This window comes from Parasteatoda tepidariorum, chromosome 2 (genome assembly GCF_043381705.1).
Source record: "Parasteatoda tepidariorum isolate YZ-2023 chromosome 2, CAS_Ptep_4.0, whole genome shotgun sequence".
Lineage (NCBI taxonomy): Eukaryota > Metazoa > Arthropoda > Arachnida > Araneae > Theridiidae > Parasteatoda > Parasteatoda tepidariorum.
This window is the reverse complement of record NC_092205.1, coordinates 2,638,111-2,659,997: the sequence shown is the minus strand read 5'-3', so window position 1 is coordinate 2,659,997 and position 21,887 is coordinate 2,638,111. Positions and strand designations below refer to the sequence as shown.

Below are 21,887 nucleotides of genomic sequence, written 5' to 3'. Positions count from 1 at the left end.
TTTTTTTTGTTTTGTATCGTAAGCATTCTTTACTTTACGTTTTTCAGTTTCTAAATAATGATTTTTATTAAAACTTAAAATTTTTTGATAAAATTACTTGTCAAAAAACTTTATTTACAAAATTAAATTACATAAAATTATGAAGCTTATGTATACTTTTTGCTTATTTTAATGTTTGAAGTAATATGATTCTTAAAACTATGGAATATAAAGTTTAAGTAGGCCTTTCAGGTTATATCATTAAATTTAGTAAAACTATTTCTCAGGCATTAGGTTTTAACTCTAATAAGAAGATACATATTTTTTTCTATTTACAAATATTTTTCAGGTGTGTTTTGGATGTTCCTTCTTTAAAAAAAAAGAGATACCATCTTGTTTTCGGTTGTATAAGAAAGGATATCAAACATTTTTCTTTTTTAAATTTAATAAGCCACATTAAAGAAGGAGCGTTACAATGCTACATGCTACATTAAAGACGTCTCCAGAGTAACTGAATGACGGTTCATATAGAAATCGCAGGTATGCGTCTCATACAACAACGCCCCATATAGTTCGTTGCGATCGCGAATACAGAATTCTATTACAGAAATAATATTAAATTATATTACAAAGGATGATGAAAAGGAATACATAAAAGAGTTTAGTGAGGATGAAAACTATGGAGATCAATATCTTTCATTTAAATCAAAATTAGAACGCATCGAAAATAGTGTTGGCGTCATTGCAGAAAGCGCGCCAAGTAACAGAAAGTGTCGTTTGTCAAAGCTGGAACTTTAAAAATTTAACGGCGATATTAAATCTTTTTCAGGAATTTGGAACCAGTTTTCTAGAATACATGAAGATAAGGAAATGCCATCGGAATACAAATTCCAATATTTAATACAAGCTATAACTACTGGCTCTAGAGCAGCTAGCTTAATAGAGAGTTTCCCTCCAACGGCTCAAAATTGTATCAAAGCGATTGAGCTCCTTAAAGAAAGATTTGACAGAAATGATCTGTTAGTGCTGGTTTACGTTCGAGAGTTGCTAAAATTAGTTGTTAAGAATGCTGTCTGTGGCAAGAAAAGTGAAGATTTGTCAAATTTATACGACGCTTACGAGCCCTGGGCAGATTAGGTAGATCTAAAGAAAAGTTTACTGATTTTTTATCACCTTTAGTAGAATCTTGTCTTCCTGAAGATGTTTTAAGAGCCTGGGAGAGACATAGAATGTCTTCCACGCCAGGTACTAAAGATGGTGTTTCTGAGAGCAGCCAAAGGTTTCTTGAACAACTTATGATCTTTTTACGACAGGAAGTCACTGGCGAAGAGATGCTCACCGTTACACCCTTGCATTTTATGGACTGTGCAGGCCCAGCACAGTATTATTGGGAGTTGTGTTCACTCGATTGTTCCATAATTTCTGAGGGCTGGAAATTGAGTGGATTTTGGCTTGATTAAATGAATTCCATCTCTGTCAATGTCGACACGAATAGCTGGAATATCGGTATCGTAGACCTGATCACGTCGAAATAAAGGCGAGAATACAGGCGAGATAGTGCCCATGTTACCATTCATAAGTCCTTTCTCTATATCAATATTAGAACGAAGCATCACTCTGGCTCCGTTGAAAATTTCCAAAACCTTTTCTAATCCACCAGTTTTGTTGATGTCATCCGACACAATGTCATCTATGTTTGCATTGTCTGTATTTCTTATCACATTTATTAAAACATCCCGAGCCTGAATGCTGAATACTCGCACTCCTTGAGATCGATATCGTTCAAGGACGGCTGTGTTACGCGCGTGATAGACCCGTAGGATATATGCGAATTGCTTTATCTAAATCAAAATCGTCAGATGTCTCTGTCAACATTTTTGACGCTAATAGAGCAAAATGTGGGGCCTTCAACTCACATACGCGGAGAGCATTTAACAGATCGGCCAATTGTGTATCACCTTGTTGTCGCATGTTCTCTGTCAACTCCACAAGGCTGAAGATTCTCCACAAACTAGTTGCCGGAATAAATCTTGTAGTCTGGTCGAATATCGGAGCTCCACGAATAGGTGGCAACTGAAACAAGTCTCCAAAAACCATAATGTTGATGCCACCGAATGGTTCATTTTCTTTCTTTTTCAATTGTCGTAATCTCGAGCACATCATACAAAACATTTCGTAAGAAACCATGGAAATCTCATTTATAAGTAGAAATTCTATGTCCTTCCATTGATTACGTAACACCTTTAAATAGTTACCAGTAAGTGATGCCAAATTTCCTATTATTTTGCCGTCTTTTTTAACTGGGAATTTAAATAATGTGTGGATTGTTGTTCCACCAACAAGTCTTGCAGCTACACCGATCACTGCGCCAACTTTAACTGCTTTCTTGCCGTAAGAGCGATTGACCTGTTCCTTCAATGCATTAAAAGTAAAAGTTTTGCCAACTCCAGCAACTCCGGTGATAAACATTCTAATGCGACTCGGACTTCCATTTAGTTGACTCTGAATGCTGAGAGTGATGGTGTTGAATAATTCTCGCTGTCTTAAATTAATTGCAGCACAGACATTTTGAAACTGCTCATTTGTCATCGCCTGTTCATTAACTTCATCTTCAAGTTCTGCTTGAACAATTTCTTCTGGATTTTCGAAATATTGAAAGCATGCGCCTGATTGAATGCAGTTTCAAGTTGTCTGTATCTTGCACGATGAATTTCAAGGTACGCATTCGTTTGTCTCAATTGTTCATCTCGAGAAAGAAAAGCATCGCGAGCATTAATATGCTAATCAATTAATTCATTCTCAGAGTAAAATGGTACATATTGTACCAGCAGATTATAGAAATAATTTTCTGGATCGTTCGACATTTGGAAATACGGTATTCGAACAACAGCTGAAACATTTCTAACTACCATTTTTGTGCTGTTGATCAGATTCATGAATCTTCGTCTTGTTGGTTGCTCTTCCTCTTCTGCATCAATACTTTCTTCATTATCTTCCGCTTTTTTGCATAAAAAGTCTCAAAATTCATCGCAAGTTCAAGTAGACACATATTTGGGAAATCACAGCCCTGCTCTTGTTGTCTTGAACGATTAGCATATCGCTCAAATAAATTTGAGCAAAGTCCAACTGCTTCATTATTTTGAAATCTCAACATTCGATATCGTTCATCAGGCTTTCTTGTATTTAAGAAAACGCATTTTATTGATCTTAAGCGTAGTAGCAGATGGCAGAGTCGATATACACATTCTGATGCAGAAACTTGTCGCTCTTTCAATACTCGCATGCACGATTTGAAGAGCTTTGCAGCGATGCTAGTTTCCTCGCGACGAATTTCCCGAATCGCTTGGGTTACACCTTCATTTACATTTGCTGGTTCCGTCTTCGAAATATACTTGGAGACACTTCCACTTCTCATCGAACCATCTAGTAGCTGGTTCCCTCCGAAGTTTCCCTCAGCATAGCTGGCACTCGGAGAAATCAGTCTCATCCGGTAAAGCGAATGATTAGAGGCCTTGGGGTCGAAACGACCTCAACCTATTCTCAAACTTAAAATGGGAGCGAAGTCCCTCTTGCATGAATAATTGATTCATTTGACCCGCAAGGTTGTATGCCCATATTGGCATTCCAAAACTCAAGAATTTGCTGATTATAATTATTTACCCATTTTTCATTGGATTTTCGTTTTAGAGTACAAAATCGTCCTCCATTTCGAATGAACTTGTTTGAACTGGGGGGAAGGGCACAACCCGAGTTTGTCGACATGGCTGGCGAGGAAAAGCAAATCGACATGTTTCCAAACCGAATTGTTTTGTAGCATGTACGAGTATGGCGATGAATTTGATTACGTTTGACAAGTGCTCTTAGATCTTCATCTTCATCTTCGTTTGGTAAGTGGCATGAAATCACTTGATCGATGTGCGAAAGTCCTTCTGGTGTTTCAAAAGATGGAGGATTTTCAGCCCATACTACAAGGTGAACATGTGGGCTTCCTCGGTTCTGAAATTCAACTCGATACCTGAAATCAACGACTTTTCCACCAAGAAGATTATCTTTTGTTTAATCTGTTTCATAAAAGCATTGACACGACGAGAAAAATGGCGGTTCAACACAACGGGATACAATTCAATCAAATGATGCACTTCTTCAATAATTAATTGGCTGGTATCTTCATCGGGTCTGCCATCTGCAGCAATTAATAGGGCTTTGCGCATATCCAACCAATGCAAATCATTACAGCTCAAAGTAATAAACCAAGTTGGAGGACCAAGGCAACAAATAAATGCAATTAATTCATTGTGAGCTGTTCGCCAATATGATGCGGATTCTCTAAGATTCTTTAAATGTAAATGAAGATCTTCGACGACATCTTCTTTAGAACAAGATATTGACTTTCCGCAAGTGTATATTACTCCGAATGAATTTGATATATCTTAAATGATTCAAGACAGTCACCTAGAAGATCTCCTTAACGGACATGAAATCAACCAATTGAGGAATATTTTAAGAAGATATTCGAAAAGTTTTTCAAATAACCCAGGAAAAACTAACTTAATTAAGCATGACATTCAACTTAGTATAAATAAGCCAATTATTTCCAAGCCTTACCGAACTTCACCCAGACAAACAGAAATTTTAAGAACTGAAGTGCAGAAAATGTTTGACTTAAAAATTATTGATTTAGGTGAGAGTGATTTTACTTCTCCTATGATCTTAGTAGAAGCACCAAATAAAAATCTAAGGCACTGCATTGATTACCGTCGTCTCAACGAAATAACTGTAACACAATATTTCCCACTTCCGAACATAAAAGACCGAGTTGTAGAGGTAGCCATGGCGAAATTTATCAGTCTTTTAGATTTCGCCAAGGGATATTGGCAAATTAAGCTTAAGCCAAACGCTCAAAGATTAGCTACTTTTGTTACCAGTTTCGGAACTTATAGACCATTACGACTTCCATTTGGGTTAAAGAGTGCCCCCTATTTTCTTTAGCAAATTAATGGCATGACTACTAAAGGATTTAGAAGAATTTGCAGTGCCATACCTTGATGATATAGCAATTTTCTCAGATACCTGGGATTTTCATTTAGAACATCTTAATTCTGTATTGCAGCGTATTAAAGAAGCAGAACTTGCATTGAAACCTTCAAAATGCCGTTTTGCACAAGATCATGTTCTTTATCTTGGATATATTGTCGGACAAGGCTATAGAAAACTCTCTGATATAAAAACACGAGCAGTTGCCGAATTCCCTGTATCTAAGACCAAAACTGAGATTAGAGCATTTCTGGGACTAGCAGGCTATTACAGTCGATATATACCAATGTTCTCTGTTCTAGTTGCGCCATTAACAGACACTTTAAAAGGCAAAACAAAGAAGGGAGAAATTACCTGGACTATCGAATGCGAAGAAGCCTTTAAGAAACTAAAACAAAAATTAACGATCCAACCCTTACTCTTCTCTCCCAACTATGAAAAAGAATTTATCTTACAAACAGACGCTTCGGAAATTGGTATGGGTGTGGTATTAACACAACTAGATAATGAAGGCCATGAACACCCCATAGTATATCTGAGTAAAACGTTTAATGAGTCCGAAAAAAAATATTGCACAGCGGAAAAGGAATGCGCCAGTATAATTTTTGCTATCAAAAATTATTTACATTATTTAGATGGGCAAAAGTTTACTATTCAGACTGATCATCAACCGCTAACCTGGCTTGAAACAAATGCTAGTTCAAGGGCCAGATTTATGCGTTGGGCTTTAGCACTACAACCGTTTGATTTTAAAATTGTGTATAGAGCTGGCACTAGGAACAAGAATGCAGATGGTCTCAGTAGAGTATCTTTAAGTTCTTGATTTTAATCAGACAAAAGTTAATTGATGGGAAGGTATTTGTAAATAATGTTTGTTTTTCTTATTGATGTTGATACATTTTAGTCTTATTTACTTATTCATATGTAGGACTTAATTTGAAGGGGGAAAAACGAACTCGTAAAGAAATTAGTTTATAATTGAAGTTAAACCAACCAAAATTTAATTGGAGAAATTATTTAAAATAATGAAACATGGGTGTTAAACAAATTTGATTGTAGAGAAAAGTGCTAGTGTTCTTAAATTATGTTATTTTTTTATGTCTATAAATATTAATAAGACTGAGTTTGGATTTAATTATATGATGTTTAAAAATGTTAAGTATATTATTTGGATTTAAAACTAGTGAAATACCAAGATAAAAATAAGCACTTTGAAAGAAAAAAAATCTGGTTAGCTTCATTCTTTAGATATTGTTGTACATATGTAAATAGTTATATTTAATTATATTTATTTTATGTGAAGTTAAATTATAATATTCAATTATAATTTTATTTTGAATATTTTAATTTGATATCTAAATTGAGTTACAAGTGAATTGTCTATTAATTTGACAATTGGGTATAATATAAAAAAGCACAACTACTTCCACTTCGAAAATTTTAGTAGGAATAACATATACTATCGTGCAATGCTAAATGAATGGAAGATAGTGGTTGTTGTTTAATATTTTACACGCGCTAATTTAATATGATTTGAAAACATTGATTTTTTTTTAAAATATGGATTCTATGGAATGATGTCCGTTAAGTTTAATTGGCTTGATGTCTCACGTTGTCAGAAGAGAAAAAAAAAATTTAATTTTTAATAAACTGAGTTTTAAATATGTTTACTAAAAACATTGAGTTACTTAGATGAAACAACAAAATCAATTATTACAAAGCGAACTTTTCTATTTAATACAATATAATCTGGCGAGCAGCTATTTAAAAGATCGAACATTCCGTTTGTTTATTTGTGGCTTGATGTCAGGCTCGCAGAAAATGCCGTTCACTGGTTAAATTTAGTAGGATTAACACAACCTGTGACGTAGGCGATAGTATACCCAATTAGAAAATGTAATTTTAAAAGTGAAATGTTTTGATTGTAACATAATGTATTAGTTTCAACCTAAAGTTTAAAAAAAAAAAAAACACAAATAAGTTCATAAATAACTTTTCCTTTATTAGCTATGGAAAAGTTCTTCCAAAGAGAGAGGAGTTATAAAGTCTAAAAATATAAAAAAATATAGTTGGTTTGCAAAAGCATAAAAATTACGGGCAGGCAAAAGCATAAATAAAGTAAAATAAGCATACATAAAGAGATAAATTTAAAAAAATAAAAGCAGACGATAAAATTAGAAGTCAATTTTTAGAACGACAGAGTTGTTGGTTTTCTTTAGAATAATTTTTGTTTGGAATTTGAGTTCCTTATACGGGTTTTTCTTGTTGTTTTATGATCTTCTCACTATCCCGTTACGGGTAATTCATATTTGTAACTGTTTGTGTTGTTGGTGAATAAAAGTTTCTTATAAAAAAACTGAACAATTCTTTAATATATCTGATACGCTACAGTACCCAATTGTTTTTCTTAGCAACCACATGGGAAAAACTGTATTACAGGAAAAAAAATTAAAGACTTAAAAATTAAGAAACTCGTTTCTTGAAACTATATAAAATTTGCCTCATTTGGTTATTTTTGGCAGAATTTACACTAAACGCCTAAACATTCCTTCTGCTATTTTGATCTTTAAAGGATCTTTACAATGTAAAAATCTGAAAAAGAGTTTTTTGAAGAGAAAAAGTTTAATAAATTTTTGTTGTGCCAATTTTATTTTAATTTACGAGCGTTTTAAAAAAAATTAATCGCATGTGTTTAACTTTTCTGTCTGAGTCATTAAGTAAATTATTTTTGATAATTTATTTTCTTTGGGATTGGTTAAATAGGTGTCTTGAAATGGCAAATTAAAATGTTGCATTTTTTAATGTAAGATATTTAAGCAACTTGCTCATATTATTCAGTGAACATCCAATTATTTAAAGTAAGAATTCCTATTAAATATAGACTGTTTATTAGAAGACTGAAAAAGTATTTAAAAAGAAAACCTGTAAGATCGCATTAAAATGTCTTAGTTTTGAAAATAAAAATCATAATTCTTTCTTTTGTCATTTCAGTAAAAAATTTTAGTGTTTTATACACTGATATAAAATTTTAAAATAATAGTGACTAAAAATTGAGAATAGTATTGCAAAGTTTAATAAAAATACAATTATAGTTTGTCTAAAGTAAGAACTCTCCTAGCCATTCGTTTGGAATCGTGGCGGTGACTATGGTAACGAGGTATAACTATTTCAAGTAGGGGTGTGGGATCAATGTTTAGGACAAGTTTTAGCTCGGTTCGGCAAAGGTAATCTCTTTTTCCAGATTGTGTTAGCCCTTGAGAGAGGAGAAGCTACCCTCCCTGAAAGGCGCTATTCTTGTTTCCATAGTAGCAGACGGCCTCAGACTTTGTGGCGGGGGGAGTTCGTACCGTAGATAAACTGCAAATATCTATGCAAATAGGAAGAGTAAATAAAATCTGACATTTATGAGTTAATTAGATGAATTAATAGAGTATTCTTATCTTGTTAGTAATTAAGGTTATATTTTTTTCAGAGGAAATGAAAAAGAACACATAAAAAAGTACTTCCCAAGAGCAGAGTTCTTTGAATTTGAAAATGCTACCCATTATATTCACATGGAATACCCCAAAGAATTTTCGAACAAAGTTGTGCACATCATTAGCAAATTATGACATGCTTATTTTTGTATATAACATTGTTTTATAATTTATCATTCAATAAATTATTTCTTTGTTTTGTTATTGAAATTAGAATTAAGAATGTAATAAAATATTGCGTTTAGTGTGAGAGAAAAATATTTAATTATAGTTTTATAATAAGTTCTAATTCATCAAGTCAAGACCAAATTCATCAAGTCAAATGAAAAAGAAACATAACTACTCAAATACCGATATAATTTTGAACAAATATAATTTTTTTAAAAAACACTTTGGTATATTGATATACATCACTGGAGAACCAATTTTTTGTTCCTTTGTCAAGTGATATTGAGAAATATCACTAGAAAATAATTTTTTTGTTTTATTTATACAAATACATTATCTTTCCTAATTTGGGTGTAGGAAGTTCAATCAGAAATTAGTTTTGCGCTTAAAGCTACTCATTTAAGAGACATTTTTATTCCATTTTTGTTGAAATGTACAAGCTTAAAAACGATTTGTATAATAAGGGGTGAAGTAAATGTTGCGAGTTACGATTCATCATCAGGATTAAAATTTCATAGGAACCCATGCACGGAAATGTCGTCGTTTGCGGTTAGGTGATCTTCCCTATTATTATCTCTTCAGATGCATACAAAGAAACAGTTCATAATAGAAAGTGCTCCTTACGGCGTATGACGACTTTCCCAGGCTTGGGTTCTCATGCAATTTTAATTCTGTTGATGAGCCTAAATTCCCCAAAAGTTTTTTGCAACATTTAAGCAATGCTCTGTTAGATACAACGTTTTAAAGTTTGTACATTTCGTCAAAAAAATAGACTAAAAATGTCAATAAAAAATGAAGCTTTGACAGAGAAATCAATTGAAGATTTGAAACCAGCGATACGGAACAACTAATTATTCACCAGTGTACTCATTACCTATCGTATCATATTGTTGAGGGGATACTTTATATCTGCTTCGACAATAAGAGTCGTAATTCAAAACATTCGAATCTTCCAAAAAAAGCAACAAAAAATGAACACAATAGCTATTGATGTATGGTGATGTCATCATGATGCATTCGAAGGAAAATTTAACAAATGTAGTTAAAACTAAAGCCCGGGATTACTTAGATAAAATAGTTCTTTTCCTTGCGACCTTTGTGCCGCTTTCGTTTTCGATTGTCTGTCACCGATCACATGGGTAAACTGTCGCCATTTTGTTGAATAATTTAAACGGTGAAGTACTGTTTGTCTAAAATAAGAACACCTCCAGACATTCGTCTGGATCTATGGCGGTGACCATGGTAACGAAGTATGACTATTTCAAGTAGGGGTGCGGGGTCACTGTTTTGGAGTGGTTTCGGCTCGGGTCGACCGGAGAAAGAGAATCTCTTTTTTCAGTCTACTGTGTTAGTCCTAGAGTTAAGCTACCCTCCCTAAAAAGCGACATTCTTGTTTTCATTGCACCAAACGGTCTCAGACTTTGTGGCGGGAGGAGTTCTTAGCTTAGACAGACTATATCATTGCGTCTGATCAGTTATTTTTATTTTCACTTTTCTTTTTACTTTTTTGTTTCATACTTTTAAATTTATAATGACTGTTTGGTGCGCATTTGGGTGCTCAAGTAAGTTAAATTTAGGCTTTAAATTGTATTGTTCACCTGTTAGAGATAGCAATAAAAAGCGATGGAAAATATGGCTGCATAGAAATGGCAGAGACAATTGGAATCCAAACGAAAACAGCAGATTGTGTCTGGTAAGTTTGAAATTGATTTATTTATTCATTTGTTACAAATTTTACATGATATTAATTTTTTTACAATTAAAGGTCTGACAAATTCAATTGCATTATATATATTCACCTGAAAGAAATGAAAATAAATTACAAATATTGTTTTCAACTTAAGAAATTTTTTTTTGGTCGAAAGCTTTAAAAATAGATTTTAATAGCAGTTAAATATTTGAGTGTTTTGTCACCAAAATTAAAAGTAAACTAGCTCAACATATTAAATATTTTTCAAATGAATAAATTTGAAATTTCTACGTTATAATACGATGATCTAATTCCTCTTTGAGCTCTTAGTTTCTTTATTTTTTATTACCTTAAATGTTTCATACATTATAGTAAAATTTTGTGATAGTGCAAAGTAAATTTGTTATATTCTATATTCAGATTTTAAATAAGAATTCTCAAAGAAATATTTATTAATTTTTGAACAAATCAGAACTCATCTCTGTTGTTAAAAAATGTGACAAAGCTCCTATTTACTAATTATTGACTGTTTTATCACATACCTTAATTTTAAGGTATCTAGAAGATCTCATGTTATTTTAATCTCATTTAAAAAACCTCATATAATTTTTATCTAACTATATTGATCCCTTTGAACCTCATAAAAAACCAACTGCAAGAAATCTAAAAGAGTTTGAAAAAACGTTACAGCTTATTATGAAAGACGTAATAAGAAAATTTTAACTTATAGATAAGGTATTATTTTTCCTGAATGGAACAAAAACAAATTGTATAATTTCAGAAAGAAGAAAGAAGAATAAAAAGAAAAAGTAGTAAATATTTCAGCTTAATATGAAATATTACTTTACCATGAAAATTTTAATATGAAAATATTAATCAATAAAAAAATCGCTTTTAAGAATGGAAACTCAGCATTTCTGCATTGAAATATGATGTCCCCAACGTGGAGTATTTCGCTACTTTATCTAAGTATCCAGGGATTTAAATAAAACAGCCTACGTTATCCCTGGTGCTTATTTTTTTTCTATAAAATAATGAAATTTTTAATACAAAAAGCAAAATTTTTCAGTTATGACATCTGTTCTTGCGAGGCTGCAATACATTACTAAAATTCATGTTACGGCATGTTCATTACAATGTATTAATAAATTTGTGAATATCATATTGTTAACATAAACAAATAAAGATTTATCATCTTTCGCTTTAAACTATCTAGAAAATACTAAGTAGTGCATGAATATTTTTAATTCAAAGTTACACATTATTTTAAAATTATTTTTCAAATATTTTATAGAATTTCCATCTAATATCATTAGAAATTTTCTTGATTATAAATAAAATGAATTATTTGAGACTGTATACTCTTTTATAAAGCAGATAGTTTACCCTTTATAAAACTTTTAAAATTAAATTCAATTAAAAGTTGAATATATTTATCATAAAATCTCAACCCAACCCAGAGGTACAAGGTCCTGACCAATACAATATGCAAATTAAAAATCCTCTATTGTTTTGTTTACGCACTTACTTTTAACAATTACCTGATAAATTTGCAATATTATTAATATGTAGGTGATTGTAAAACCAATTACAGTCGGCACGAATCTCCGAGACACTGTAAAAATCTTCCACGCCGTAAGCTGTACATCAAAGGAATACACAGCCATCATTGTTACTTCACTTTGAACGTGAGTCTGTAAGTCTTCATTTCCAAACATTTTCCTTGCTCGTGCAATAAGTGGCGCCAATTTAATAGCCTCTTCAGCCAACAGTGACGCCTCAAAAGCGACAGATCCGAATGCCAATAAATCTAAGATTATCTGAACAGCAATATTGACCATTGCTTTTATGGGACTTTTCCTTTCTCCTGCAGTGCTGATATGAATCAGTATGTAAAAGCAAGAGTGAACGAAGGTAATGGTCAGAATCACTAGAAATTGCAAGGAAAATATGTTATCCGCTTCTTTCACCAAATCAGCAACTTTTATAAACCTTCTGTTCACATCCTGCACTTTCACAGACATCTCATAGTCGATTCTAGCGTTAAGTTTTTTGTCTTCGGCATCTGTGGGTAGGTAGTCAATAGGATTTCCTTCGCTGGTAGACAGTTTCCTCGAACTTATCGCAGAAGTAATTGAACTACGATGATCATGCTTTGTGCTTTTTAAAGAGGAGGTATCCGAATAATTTTCTTCAAAATTAGGGAGTTTATCACAAAGTGGGCATTTATTTGCAAACATCTCGTTTTTCAAAAATGCATCGTGAAATGCTCTTTCATTAGGCGTTGGTAGCATTAATGTCGCTTTCCTTTGCTCTTGTAACCTTTTATTGCATTGCCGCTTGTAGCGATTACGTAAAAAGTCAATATCCTTAACCAACTTTTGAGCTCTTTCATTAATCGAGTAGAACAAAGATTTCAGATGAACGCAGAATGCACAATAAAACATTGAGCTGCTCGCTGTTGTCAACCAGTTCGATAAAGATATAAACAACGTGTAGCTTAAGTTTACGTCAAAGGATTCAGAAATGAAGTCCAAGTCATTGAATTCTGACGCTTGAAAAACGCTCAGTAGACTGACTACGCAGGAGATAATGCTGATGAAAAACACAATTTTCATAACTGTGGCACGGCGCAGGTCTGCAGCTTTTACTTTGCAGAAGCCGTTCTTCATATTATCCGTTATTACCTTTTGTAAACTCATTACCCTTTTATGTTTACCGATCAATGCATCAAAAATAAAAGCACTGACAATAACATCCATCAAACCATACAGTTCGTAAATTATAAACTTATTTATCATTCTGTATGATACGTACATTAATTCAGTATTATATCGTACAACCAACAGTACCCTCCAACAATACCAGCATACGAAGCCAAATTTAGTTTGATCTTCACAATAAACTGGAAGGCCAGTAAACATGAAATAATTCCTTATCGGTGACGAAAACATTCTGAAACATAGATCATAAGTAACAACTTTTCGATCGTTATTGTCAAGCGTTTTGAATGGAAAGAATTTTCTTTCGGCTTTTATAACTTATTTGCATTATTTTTATTTTGTAATTAGTTTTTAACCCATCTTTATATCATTCTTAGAAAAATATTTGCTCTCACTCAAAGGTTAAGGTTGTTTTCTTCGCAGTTTTGATCGAATATAATATGGTCATTCATTTCCAAAAGTTTGCGTTTCATTAGTTTTCTATTTCTTTTAATAACTGTGGAACTTCCTAATTTCCGGCATAATATTTGTCTTAAATTAACTGTGTTTTCGAAGTCCTCTAGCCAAAGATANAAACACAAAATGATGGGCTTCATCAATAATCAAAAATATATACATTTATCTTACAAATTCCATATTATTAAGGTGGCACCCTTCAGAGAATTAAAAATACAAAACTATCTTCCTCAAAGCCGATGCTTTACATCCGGCGTTCAGTGGCAGACTACTGTTTCATATTGTTTTACAACACATGGCTTTAGCCCTCTGGTGGGAAAGACTTTAAAACAAAACTTACAACAGTTACTTTTCTCAACAACTGAAATTTAGAATAGTGTGATTAAAAAAAATACGTGAACTGTTTGCAATTTCAAATTAGTATTGAAATGTACAGGTTCAGAATTTTCTACAGTGAAAAGTTTTCGGAACTACAGTATTCAAAGAAGTATACAAAAACTAGACGTTAAGAACGTATCCAATGAGCGAGAAAAGCGAGCATTGGATTGCGAAGCAATCCGAAATGAACTGTGAAAGCAGTTCCTGGGGTTGGTGAGCGCCAGCGAGCAGGGGGCGAAGCCTCCTAGTAAATTATTATTTCTCTATTTTTGCAAATGTTTTGAATCCAGATAATGCAGTGTTGGTGTATATTTTTAGATATAAAGTAATTAGATTACAAACACTTTTCATTTTTACAGAATCGTGACTTTTCTTTATATTAACATCTCGCTTCATTTTGAGAATTAGCTTAAAGGGCGCTGGTTAGAGGTAAGAGAAATTTGATCCAAACAATCATGAATAACTGCTTCAAACTCTCAATAATTATAAAAATAGTAGGGGAGAGTCGGGTAGCCCCGCTCACTTAAGGAGTTTTGCTCATATTTCTGTATAATACTGAGTAATAATCAACATTTTTGTATGTTTCTATTGTTTTATCATCTAATTAAATAATGCAAAGAGAATAAACCAAAAAAAGAATAATTAAACTTAAAAAAATAGAAATAAAAAAAAAACATGTTTCTTAGCTCTTTTCAAAATTTGTCGGGTAGCCCCGCCCAGTTACAAAAATTGTGTTTTTTGGCTATTTTTTCAGGTGTAAATGAGAATAACCAATGTATTGACAATATATAAACCTCATTTATCATTTTTATCACAAAATNACAACTTAAAATTTAAGAATTTGCGGGATTCTTCAATTTCAGTCACCTTGCTTCTTTAATGACCTTATTATTTCAATGATAACTTTTCTGTGTTCTATGGTAGAGAAAATACACTAAAATATAAATTTGCAAGGGCTGACAAAGTATTCTTTTAATACTTAGCTTTTTGATTCTTTAACAAAAAGCTTAATACTATATCTTTATACTTCTCCGGTTGATCAATATGAACGTTATGCGTTGCACCATCGATTATTTTTAGTACAGCATTAGGGAAATGCGACCATATTTTCTCGTAGTCTTGTCTAAAAAATAAAAAAAAACACATTAGAAATGAAATACAAAATGAATATCTAAGTAAAATGCAAAATTTTCAAGTTTTCTATTTCTTTTTAAACGGGTTTATTAAACAGATAAAGAGGCTAGACTTATTTTTTAAGCTGATTGTTCCATAAAAAATCGCTCTTTAATGTATGGTTATAGAATACTTTTCGAAAAAGATGACCGAAATGCTTGTTTACTTGGAAAATATTTTTCCAAGAAAATAACAGAAGTACAAAAGTACAGTAGAGGACGTTGGGTGTAAGAAACACAAAAACTTTTTTGATAGCGGAAGGAAACAGAAAGAAGCTTAAATATAATAAGTAGAAATACCTCTTCAATTTTCAAACTGCAATCGTACAAGTTTCTATATTCTGTACCTCAGCCTTCCTTCATTGTTATTTGTCAGATTTCAATAGCGTTTTTTCATCTCTTAAGCATTAATTTATGAACCCCAATTTGCATTATTTTTTGTCTTGACTGCTTATGAGGATTTTTAAAATGTATATTATGGACAGTATTTACGAAACACCCAGTAAAAGTTTAAATTTTTAAGCTTTGAATAGCTCACTGCTTGCGCATTGCTTTGTATTGCTCATGGAATATATAAAAGTGGTTTTATTAAGTGATTAATTGTAAGTTCAAAATGATTTTTTATTCATGAACATAAAACAATTTTCGTGCTTATTTTGTGATGTGGAATCCGTAGAGAATGTTTAAAAAAAATTAAATCAAGAAAAATTTTCTAAGTTAGGAAACCAGCATTATTCTTAACAGATTCCAAAAAAAAAAGAAGTTAAAAGTTTCTCAGCAAATGTCTATGATGACTGGGCAAATTATAAAACAATGTTTTCTGCTGCTTTATTACATTAAACATACTCTTATTGACGCCACCACTTTAGGTTATTTCATCTGATTCATTAATTCCTTTGAAAATATCACTTATCCGGTTCTTCCATCTTTCATTGTGTCGTTATATGAGCCGCTCAAAAGCCAATGCGGTTAAGTCCATTTTTTGATATTTTCTGATTTTTGGAAATTTTGATGAAATAAATAATAATCTTCTTAGTTATTAAAGGATTTACTCGTTGGTTACTTTTTTCTAGGTTAGACAGCCCTTTTTTTAATAGCTTCTGAATATATTGTATAATAATTTCAGAAGCCATTGTGAATAAGTCCACCTTTTATCAATATTTTTTTACATAAGCTTTGAAATTAAAATTAAATTCTTCTTTCGATATTTGTTGGTAACACTGAAAAACAAGAAATTCATAGTAACTTCAGGGTTGCCAGACGTAGTATTTTTAATACTACGGTAGTATTTTTTCACCAANAATGTGCAAAATGTATTATGCTATATCAGCTGTAAATGAGTAAATTTTAATTTGATTTTGACCAAAACGCCTCAAGTGACCCTCTGGTTCACCTTTTTAAATAAGTAGCATTTCAAGTACTTCGAGATTGTACATTCAAAATTCGAGAGAATACTCTAATTGCAGTAGTATAGAGTGAAGTTGGTTATATATACGCACTTTAAGATGTTGGGCGTATTGGGGTATTTCTCAAATTTGCCCAACTATGGCATTGTGATGAATTTGTAAGTAATCTGTTCAAAAGAACATATTCTAACAATTTAAACAACAAGAAAAGTATTCTAATTGGCTCAATGACACTTTTGATGGTTAAAATAAATTATCAGCTTTGTTAAAATCTTAACTATACCTATAAATATTTCTCTGTGGTTAAAATTAATCTGTGCATTAAATTGCATTAAGTAATTTTCATTTTGTGAGCAATTAAAACTTTCTATTGCGAGCCAATGAACTTAGTAATTTTTTCCCGTCAAAATTAAACGAACTTTAACTGGGAAAAATTTCCTATAAGTTAAAAGAATACACATACCTAAAACAGTAAACAATTCGTTTTAAAGCAAAAAAAAATTAATTAAAAAAAAAAAAGCTTAATGGGGTAGTTGAAGAAGTGAAAGATAGACACTTATAGATAGAATCTTAGCTCAACTTTAACACGCCATATTGCTTATAAGCGATCATCTGGCGTTGACGTCATAGGTCCCCCCACATGTGCGGGTATCTGTGACCTCCTTCTTGAAGTACAAATGCCCAATTCTCCCTTTTCAATCGTGTTCAGAAATTATCACTATGTATAATATACGTGGTATTGTTATAATTTGATGCACCTACATGTATTGTCAGTTGACGATGACCTATGTAGATAAGAACTTGACCCTGTTTTATTTATTGACGAACATGGCTTCATGATCCCTATAACTGATAAATGCTAATTTTTAATTTATAAAGTTTGGAATATTTTCTTCTATAGAAAATTAATATAAAAGAGTTTTAAAAAAAATAGTGTTTAAAAATGATCGTGTTTAAGAGTTACTAAGTTCGTACTTAATAAAGAGGTTAAGAAATAATTATCATTATCAATAGTTGGTTTTAAAATGTTTCGGAATTAGAATTTAATAAATTTAAACGGCTTGAAGTTGAAGTGTCATTTGGACGAATAAGACATAATAAGAATATAAGAATCTGTATATTTATAATGAAAATTAACTTATTGGAATAATAAAATTAATTGTAATACTTGAGACAATAAAGAAAATTTAAAAATATTCAAATTACTAGCATACATAAGTTTTCTTTTACACTTCTTTTTTCCCTGATATTAAATGGAAAAATACTTACGTAACCTTATGAATCTGCATTTTACTTAACAAAATACTTGAAACAAAACCCAAAGGCACCCGTAGAAATATTTTCAGAAAGTGAAACCTAGAAAAGCCTTTAATATTAAAAAAGTTGTCAATATTTTTTTGCAATCCAAAAGTAAAATTTTTAATTATTCGATAATTAGTTTAAGGTACTATGTACTAGCCAACAATTTTAGCCGAAATATTTAGGTAACATTTAAATTTCGAAAACAAAAAAAAAAAAACGTAGTCAATATTGTATTTTATCAAAATAAATTTGCACAAACATTTTATTGCATGCAAGAATGAGACGAAAAAACTTAACATCTTTGTCTTCAAAAGATTAACACTTAACTAATATAAAATGGAAAATGTATACATATAGTAATAGCTAAATATAATTAAAAATAAAGAAAAAACAAACACGCAAAGTATATTATTGAAACCCAAAAAATTACTTTTATAGAAGGTGGGACTGAAACCACCGAAATTTGTTTGATTGCTGGAGAAAACCTCTAGATGATTGGAAAGACTTTTAAGCTTCATAAATTAGACTATCCAGCTGCTTTTGAAGTTTAAATTCCCGCTATACTCAATAGCTATCATTAGATTTCTACAGCGTTTTTGTTTTTTTCGTCCACATTTTAATATTAATTTGCAAAAAATGATCTCTGTACTTTTTATCTTCATTCGTCATTCCTAAATCTCCTAATTTGTAAAACTCCTCAATTCTATTTTCTGAGTAACTACTTTTGTTAATTTTTAGATTTCACTAAATTCTTTGAGACCTTCTGGTTGGAGGCAGGGAATCTTTGGATCTTGGTGGGGTCGCTTTGCGCGCGCGGCGCCAACCTACATCAACCAGGGTTTTCCCTGGAGTTACTTCTTCCTCCCTTGCCCATTTTTCCGACTTGCTATCATGGATCGCCACCAAGCCTACCTTTTTGAATCCTCTTTTTCTTTTACTGAGAGGTCAACGAGCTCGCACTTAGAATCTAAAGTATTCTACGGATGTCCCTTAACTGGGCGAGACGGCGTTAGGCTTTAATCTTCATTTGTCATAAGGGTTTTAGAAAAAAAGTACATTAAGGATGTTCATTACATAAAATTTTGCAGGGTAAAAAATTAATTTAGCTGCTTTCACGCGTAATCAACTCAAAAATATTCTGTGAAGATTAAGCAACATACCTCGTTAAGCGACGCACAGGTTGATAAACAAATTTACGATACATAGGTATTTTACCAGTTTCCGTCAAGATACAGCAGTGAATACAATAATCATGATGAAAATGAATGTATAAAATTAAATAAAAAGTTTTAATTGATGTATTAAATCTCAAAGAATATTAGGATTACATTAAAAAAATCTTTGCATAAAAAGAAAAATGTTACTTTTTTTTTTATTATTAACACTTACATTTATTCTAAGATGTTAGAAAGAAAGAAATAATAAGAACACTGTGAAAAAATTCTAAAAAATTGACCGAATGAAAATGGCTTGAACTTACAAAAAACTCTTACTGTGCTGCCATCTATGAACATATAATTTGATGCACGAAAAGCTGTTAATTCTGTTCAGATATTTTAAAACTAAACAGAAAGTGTTTTCTTTTCATTAAAATTTAATGATATTACGAGCACACGTGAAAATTATTGAAAAAAATAATTTTAACAATAATTTATTTTAAAAATCTTTTCTGAGTAAACTGATATTATGTAAGAACTTTCAGTAATAAAAATGTTTAAGGAGAAATTTTATCAATTGTATTTACTGTTAATAAAATTTTATAATGCACAGTGCTCAAAAAAAAAATATATATATATATATCACCCTGAATAACTTTCATTCTAATGATCTGATTTTCACGAACCAAGTGTCAAACTTAATGGTTCCTACGGGTGACCTCAAATATGCTAATTGTTTGGTGTTAACTATTAATTAAGTTTCGAAATCGGACACAAAAACGTACTTTCTCTGAATAAACATGTATATTTTCTTAACATATTTGGAATTCTGACCCTTAAAATAGGGGGTAGACTAAATTTTGAAAAAATTGGGTCGTAAATTGGGGAGCAATGAAGGTTTATATATTTGTCGGCGATAGTCCAGAAAACAGCCAAGAACAGTCACCGGCGCAAATGAATATTTTAAGATAACCCATAGACTAATTCAAAAGAGGAATACTTAATTCTATTAGCCAACCAAGCTCTGTCTGTTAAAAAAAAATGAAATAATGTTCTGTGATTGCTCGGAGAGGTTTAGTTAATAATAGAAAAAATCTCAAAGTTTCTAGGCAATAGACAATTTTTAACAATATTCTGTCCAAAAAGCAAGGATTCTTTTATTTTAATCTCCTTTGAAATGAAAATTTGAATCTATTTATAAATCATTTATGATTTTCCAAGATTTTAGAATTTAAATACATGAACTTTTTATCTGACATTAATTAGATTATGTTGTTTTTGCTATATTTATTCGAGGATTTCATACTAAAATCAAATTAACATAACTTAATACAGCTATATACAAAATTTTAGGGATAATCATTTATACAGCTTTAATCGCTAAGTCTATATAGCTAAGTCTAAAGAAGAAAAAAGTGCTTGAAAAATAAGATGTAGATTGTATAGCAATTCTAATGCCCATTCACAAGGTCTTCTATAATTTACGATATTTCTCTTTTCTATAACTCAAGGAATTGATGAATGTTTAGTGGCCTTTTGAGAAACATTGAAATATGTTATGTTTAAGAATAAGATACTGAAATAATATGTTGCATATTGTATGATTCATTGTTTAAAAAATAGCTTCACTCTGTTAGATATTTAAGTTACATAGTTTTCTTTGAATAAAGATGATGTGCAAATAGCATCCTCATGTTTCGATACATTCTGAAACTTACGTTCGAATTTTCACCATAAAATGTCCCACAGCATATTCATCAATTACGATAAGCAACATTTACCACCAAATACTGCTACTATGATTATTTTTGTTTTCTTATATATATCTGATACGATACTCTCTTTTTAAACAGAGCTCGCAAGGTCCTTAAGATACTGAAATGGGGGCACAAAAACTTAAAAGATAAAATATTTAATTTCATTCACTCAAAATATCTGGTCTCAAAATTTCAATTTTAAAGTTAATTATAACTTTTACAATATTTATGCTCTTACGTTTTTAAAGACCACATAAATTTTGTTAAAATATTAAAATGCATATGTTTACTTTTTTACATGTTTAACGAGTGTAAAATCTTTATCAAAATAATGATGAAGACCCAAATGTAAAACAGTATAATTGCTGATAAAAACTCAACTGGCTTCAAAAATATAAAGAGGGAAGTGAAAGTCGACGTATTTCGAGCGTTCAAATATAAGCGTCTATTCTCAAGACTTGTCAGGCTTGAATAACTTGTGACTTTAATTATTGGACACTCAAAACTATTTTTATTATCCTCTATTATTTTTTAAATCAATGAAGTTTTTATATTTTCGATTCAGTTTCTTGGGATTATCCATTTAGTAACACAATATATTAAATTATTTCACTTGATATAAAATATGTTATAGGCAAAGATTCTTGATTGAAAAAAATAATAATTCACTACTTTGTAAAGAAAATAAAAAATCAATGCAGTACATTTTTTTATGCTGCAAGCCTTAACATTTTTAAGGACATAAAACAATTCCGTTTACAAATGATATTTCAAAAGTTGAATTTGAAAATGGAATGTCCCCTAGAACCAGGAATCGAAATTAAATAGTTATAAGGACAGCTATTTCAAGCAAGTTAGTGTTTCCGTTCTACACGAAGTTGTTTGAAAAAGTATTTTTTATATATCGATTCCAAAGTTTATTCTACATATATTTTAGGGTATATTTTGGGATTATTTCGATCGAGTTTATTTTTACACCCTTATTTACTTAAATTTATTAAATAATTTGTTTAAAATAAATTATTCAAGCAATATAATTTAATGCATTTATAGTATAATAGTAAACGGGGCTTTCATCGCTTATCCTTAACCTTGATACCGCTATCATTAAATAATTGGAATAAGCTTAGATAAATAATAAAATTGATTGTTTTCTCATTTTAATTTTCAAGGAAATATGTTTCGATCA

General features: G+C 31.2%; 3 protein-coding genes across 6 annotated transcripts in view; 1 reads left to right on the top strand and 2 right to left on the bottom strand.

The window, feature by feature from the left end:
* Window positions 1-8,693, top strand: part of LOC107439693 (sn-1-specific diacylglycerol lipase ABHD11) — a 29,038-nt gene extending 20,345 nt beyond the window's left edge. For all 4 annotated transcript variants that reach the window (XM_071177058.1, XM_071177057.1, XM_016052371.4 and 1 more), the window contains exon 7: window positions 8,486-8,693. In XM_071177058.1, coding sequence (XP_071033159.1) covers window positions 8,486-8,624 — 139 coding nt within the window. In that variant the 3' untranslated portion in view covers window positions 8,625-8,693. The remainder of the gene's footprint in view (window positions 1-8,485) is intronic.
* Window positions 8,694-10,351: 1,658 nt separating this feature from the next.
* LOC107439691 (uncharacterized) lies at window positions 10,352-13,640 on the bottom strand. The gene is made up of 2 exons (XM_043045196.2): window positions 11,889-13,640; window positions 10,352-10,456 (listed from the first exon to the last, which is right to left on the bottom strand). The coding sequence occupies exons 1-2, from the start codon at window positions 13,299-13,301 to the stop codon at window positions 10,376-10,378; spliced, it is 1,494 nt and encodes a 497-aa protein (XP_042901130.1). The 5' UTR covers window positions 13,302-13,640; the 3' UTR covers window positions 10,352-10,375.
* Window positions 13,641-14,850: 1,210 nt separating this feature from the next.
* LOC107439690 (sn-1-specific diacylglycerol lipase ABHD11-like) overlaps window positions 14,851-21,887 on the bottom strand; it is a gene marked incomplete in the record, with an annotated part of 28,781 nt that continues 21,744 nt past the window's right edge. Inside the window, 1 exon segment of the mRNA XM_043045197.2 lies at window positions 14,851-15,022. Within this exon segment, the coding sequence (XP_042901131.2) occupies window positions 14,877-15,022 (146 nt within the window).

Coding starts and splice junctions, on each gene's coding strand:
- LOC107439691 (XM_043045196.2), bottom strand. CDS start 13,301: ATGTTTTCGTCACCGATAAGGAATTATTTCATGTTTACTGGCCTTCCA. Junction 10,457..11,888: donor TAATATTGCAAATTTATCAG/GTAATTGTTAAA, acceptor CATTTCTTTCAG/GTGAATATATATAATGCAAT.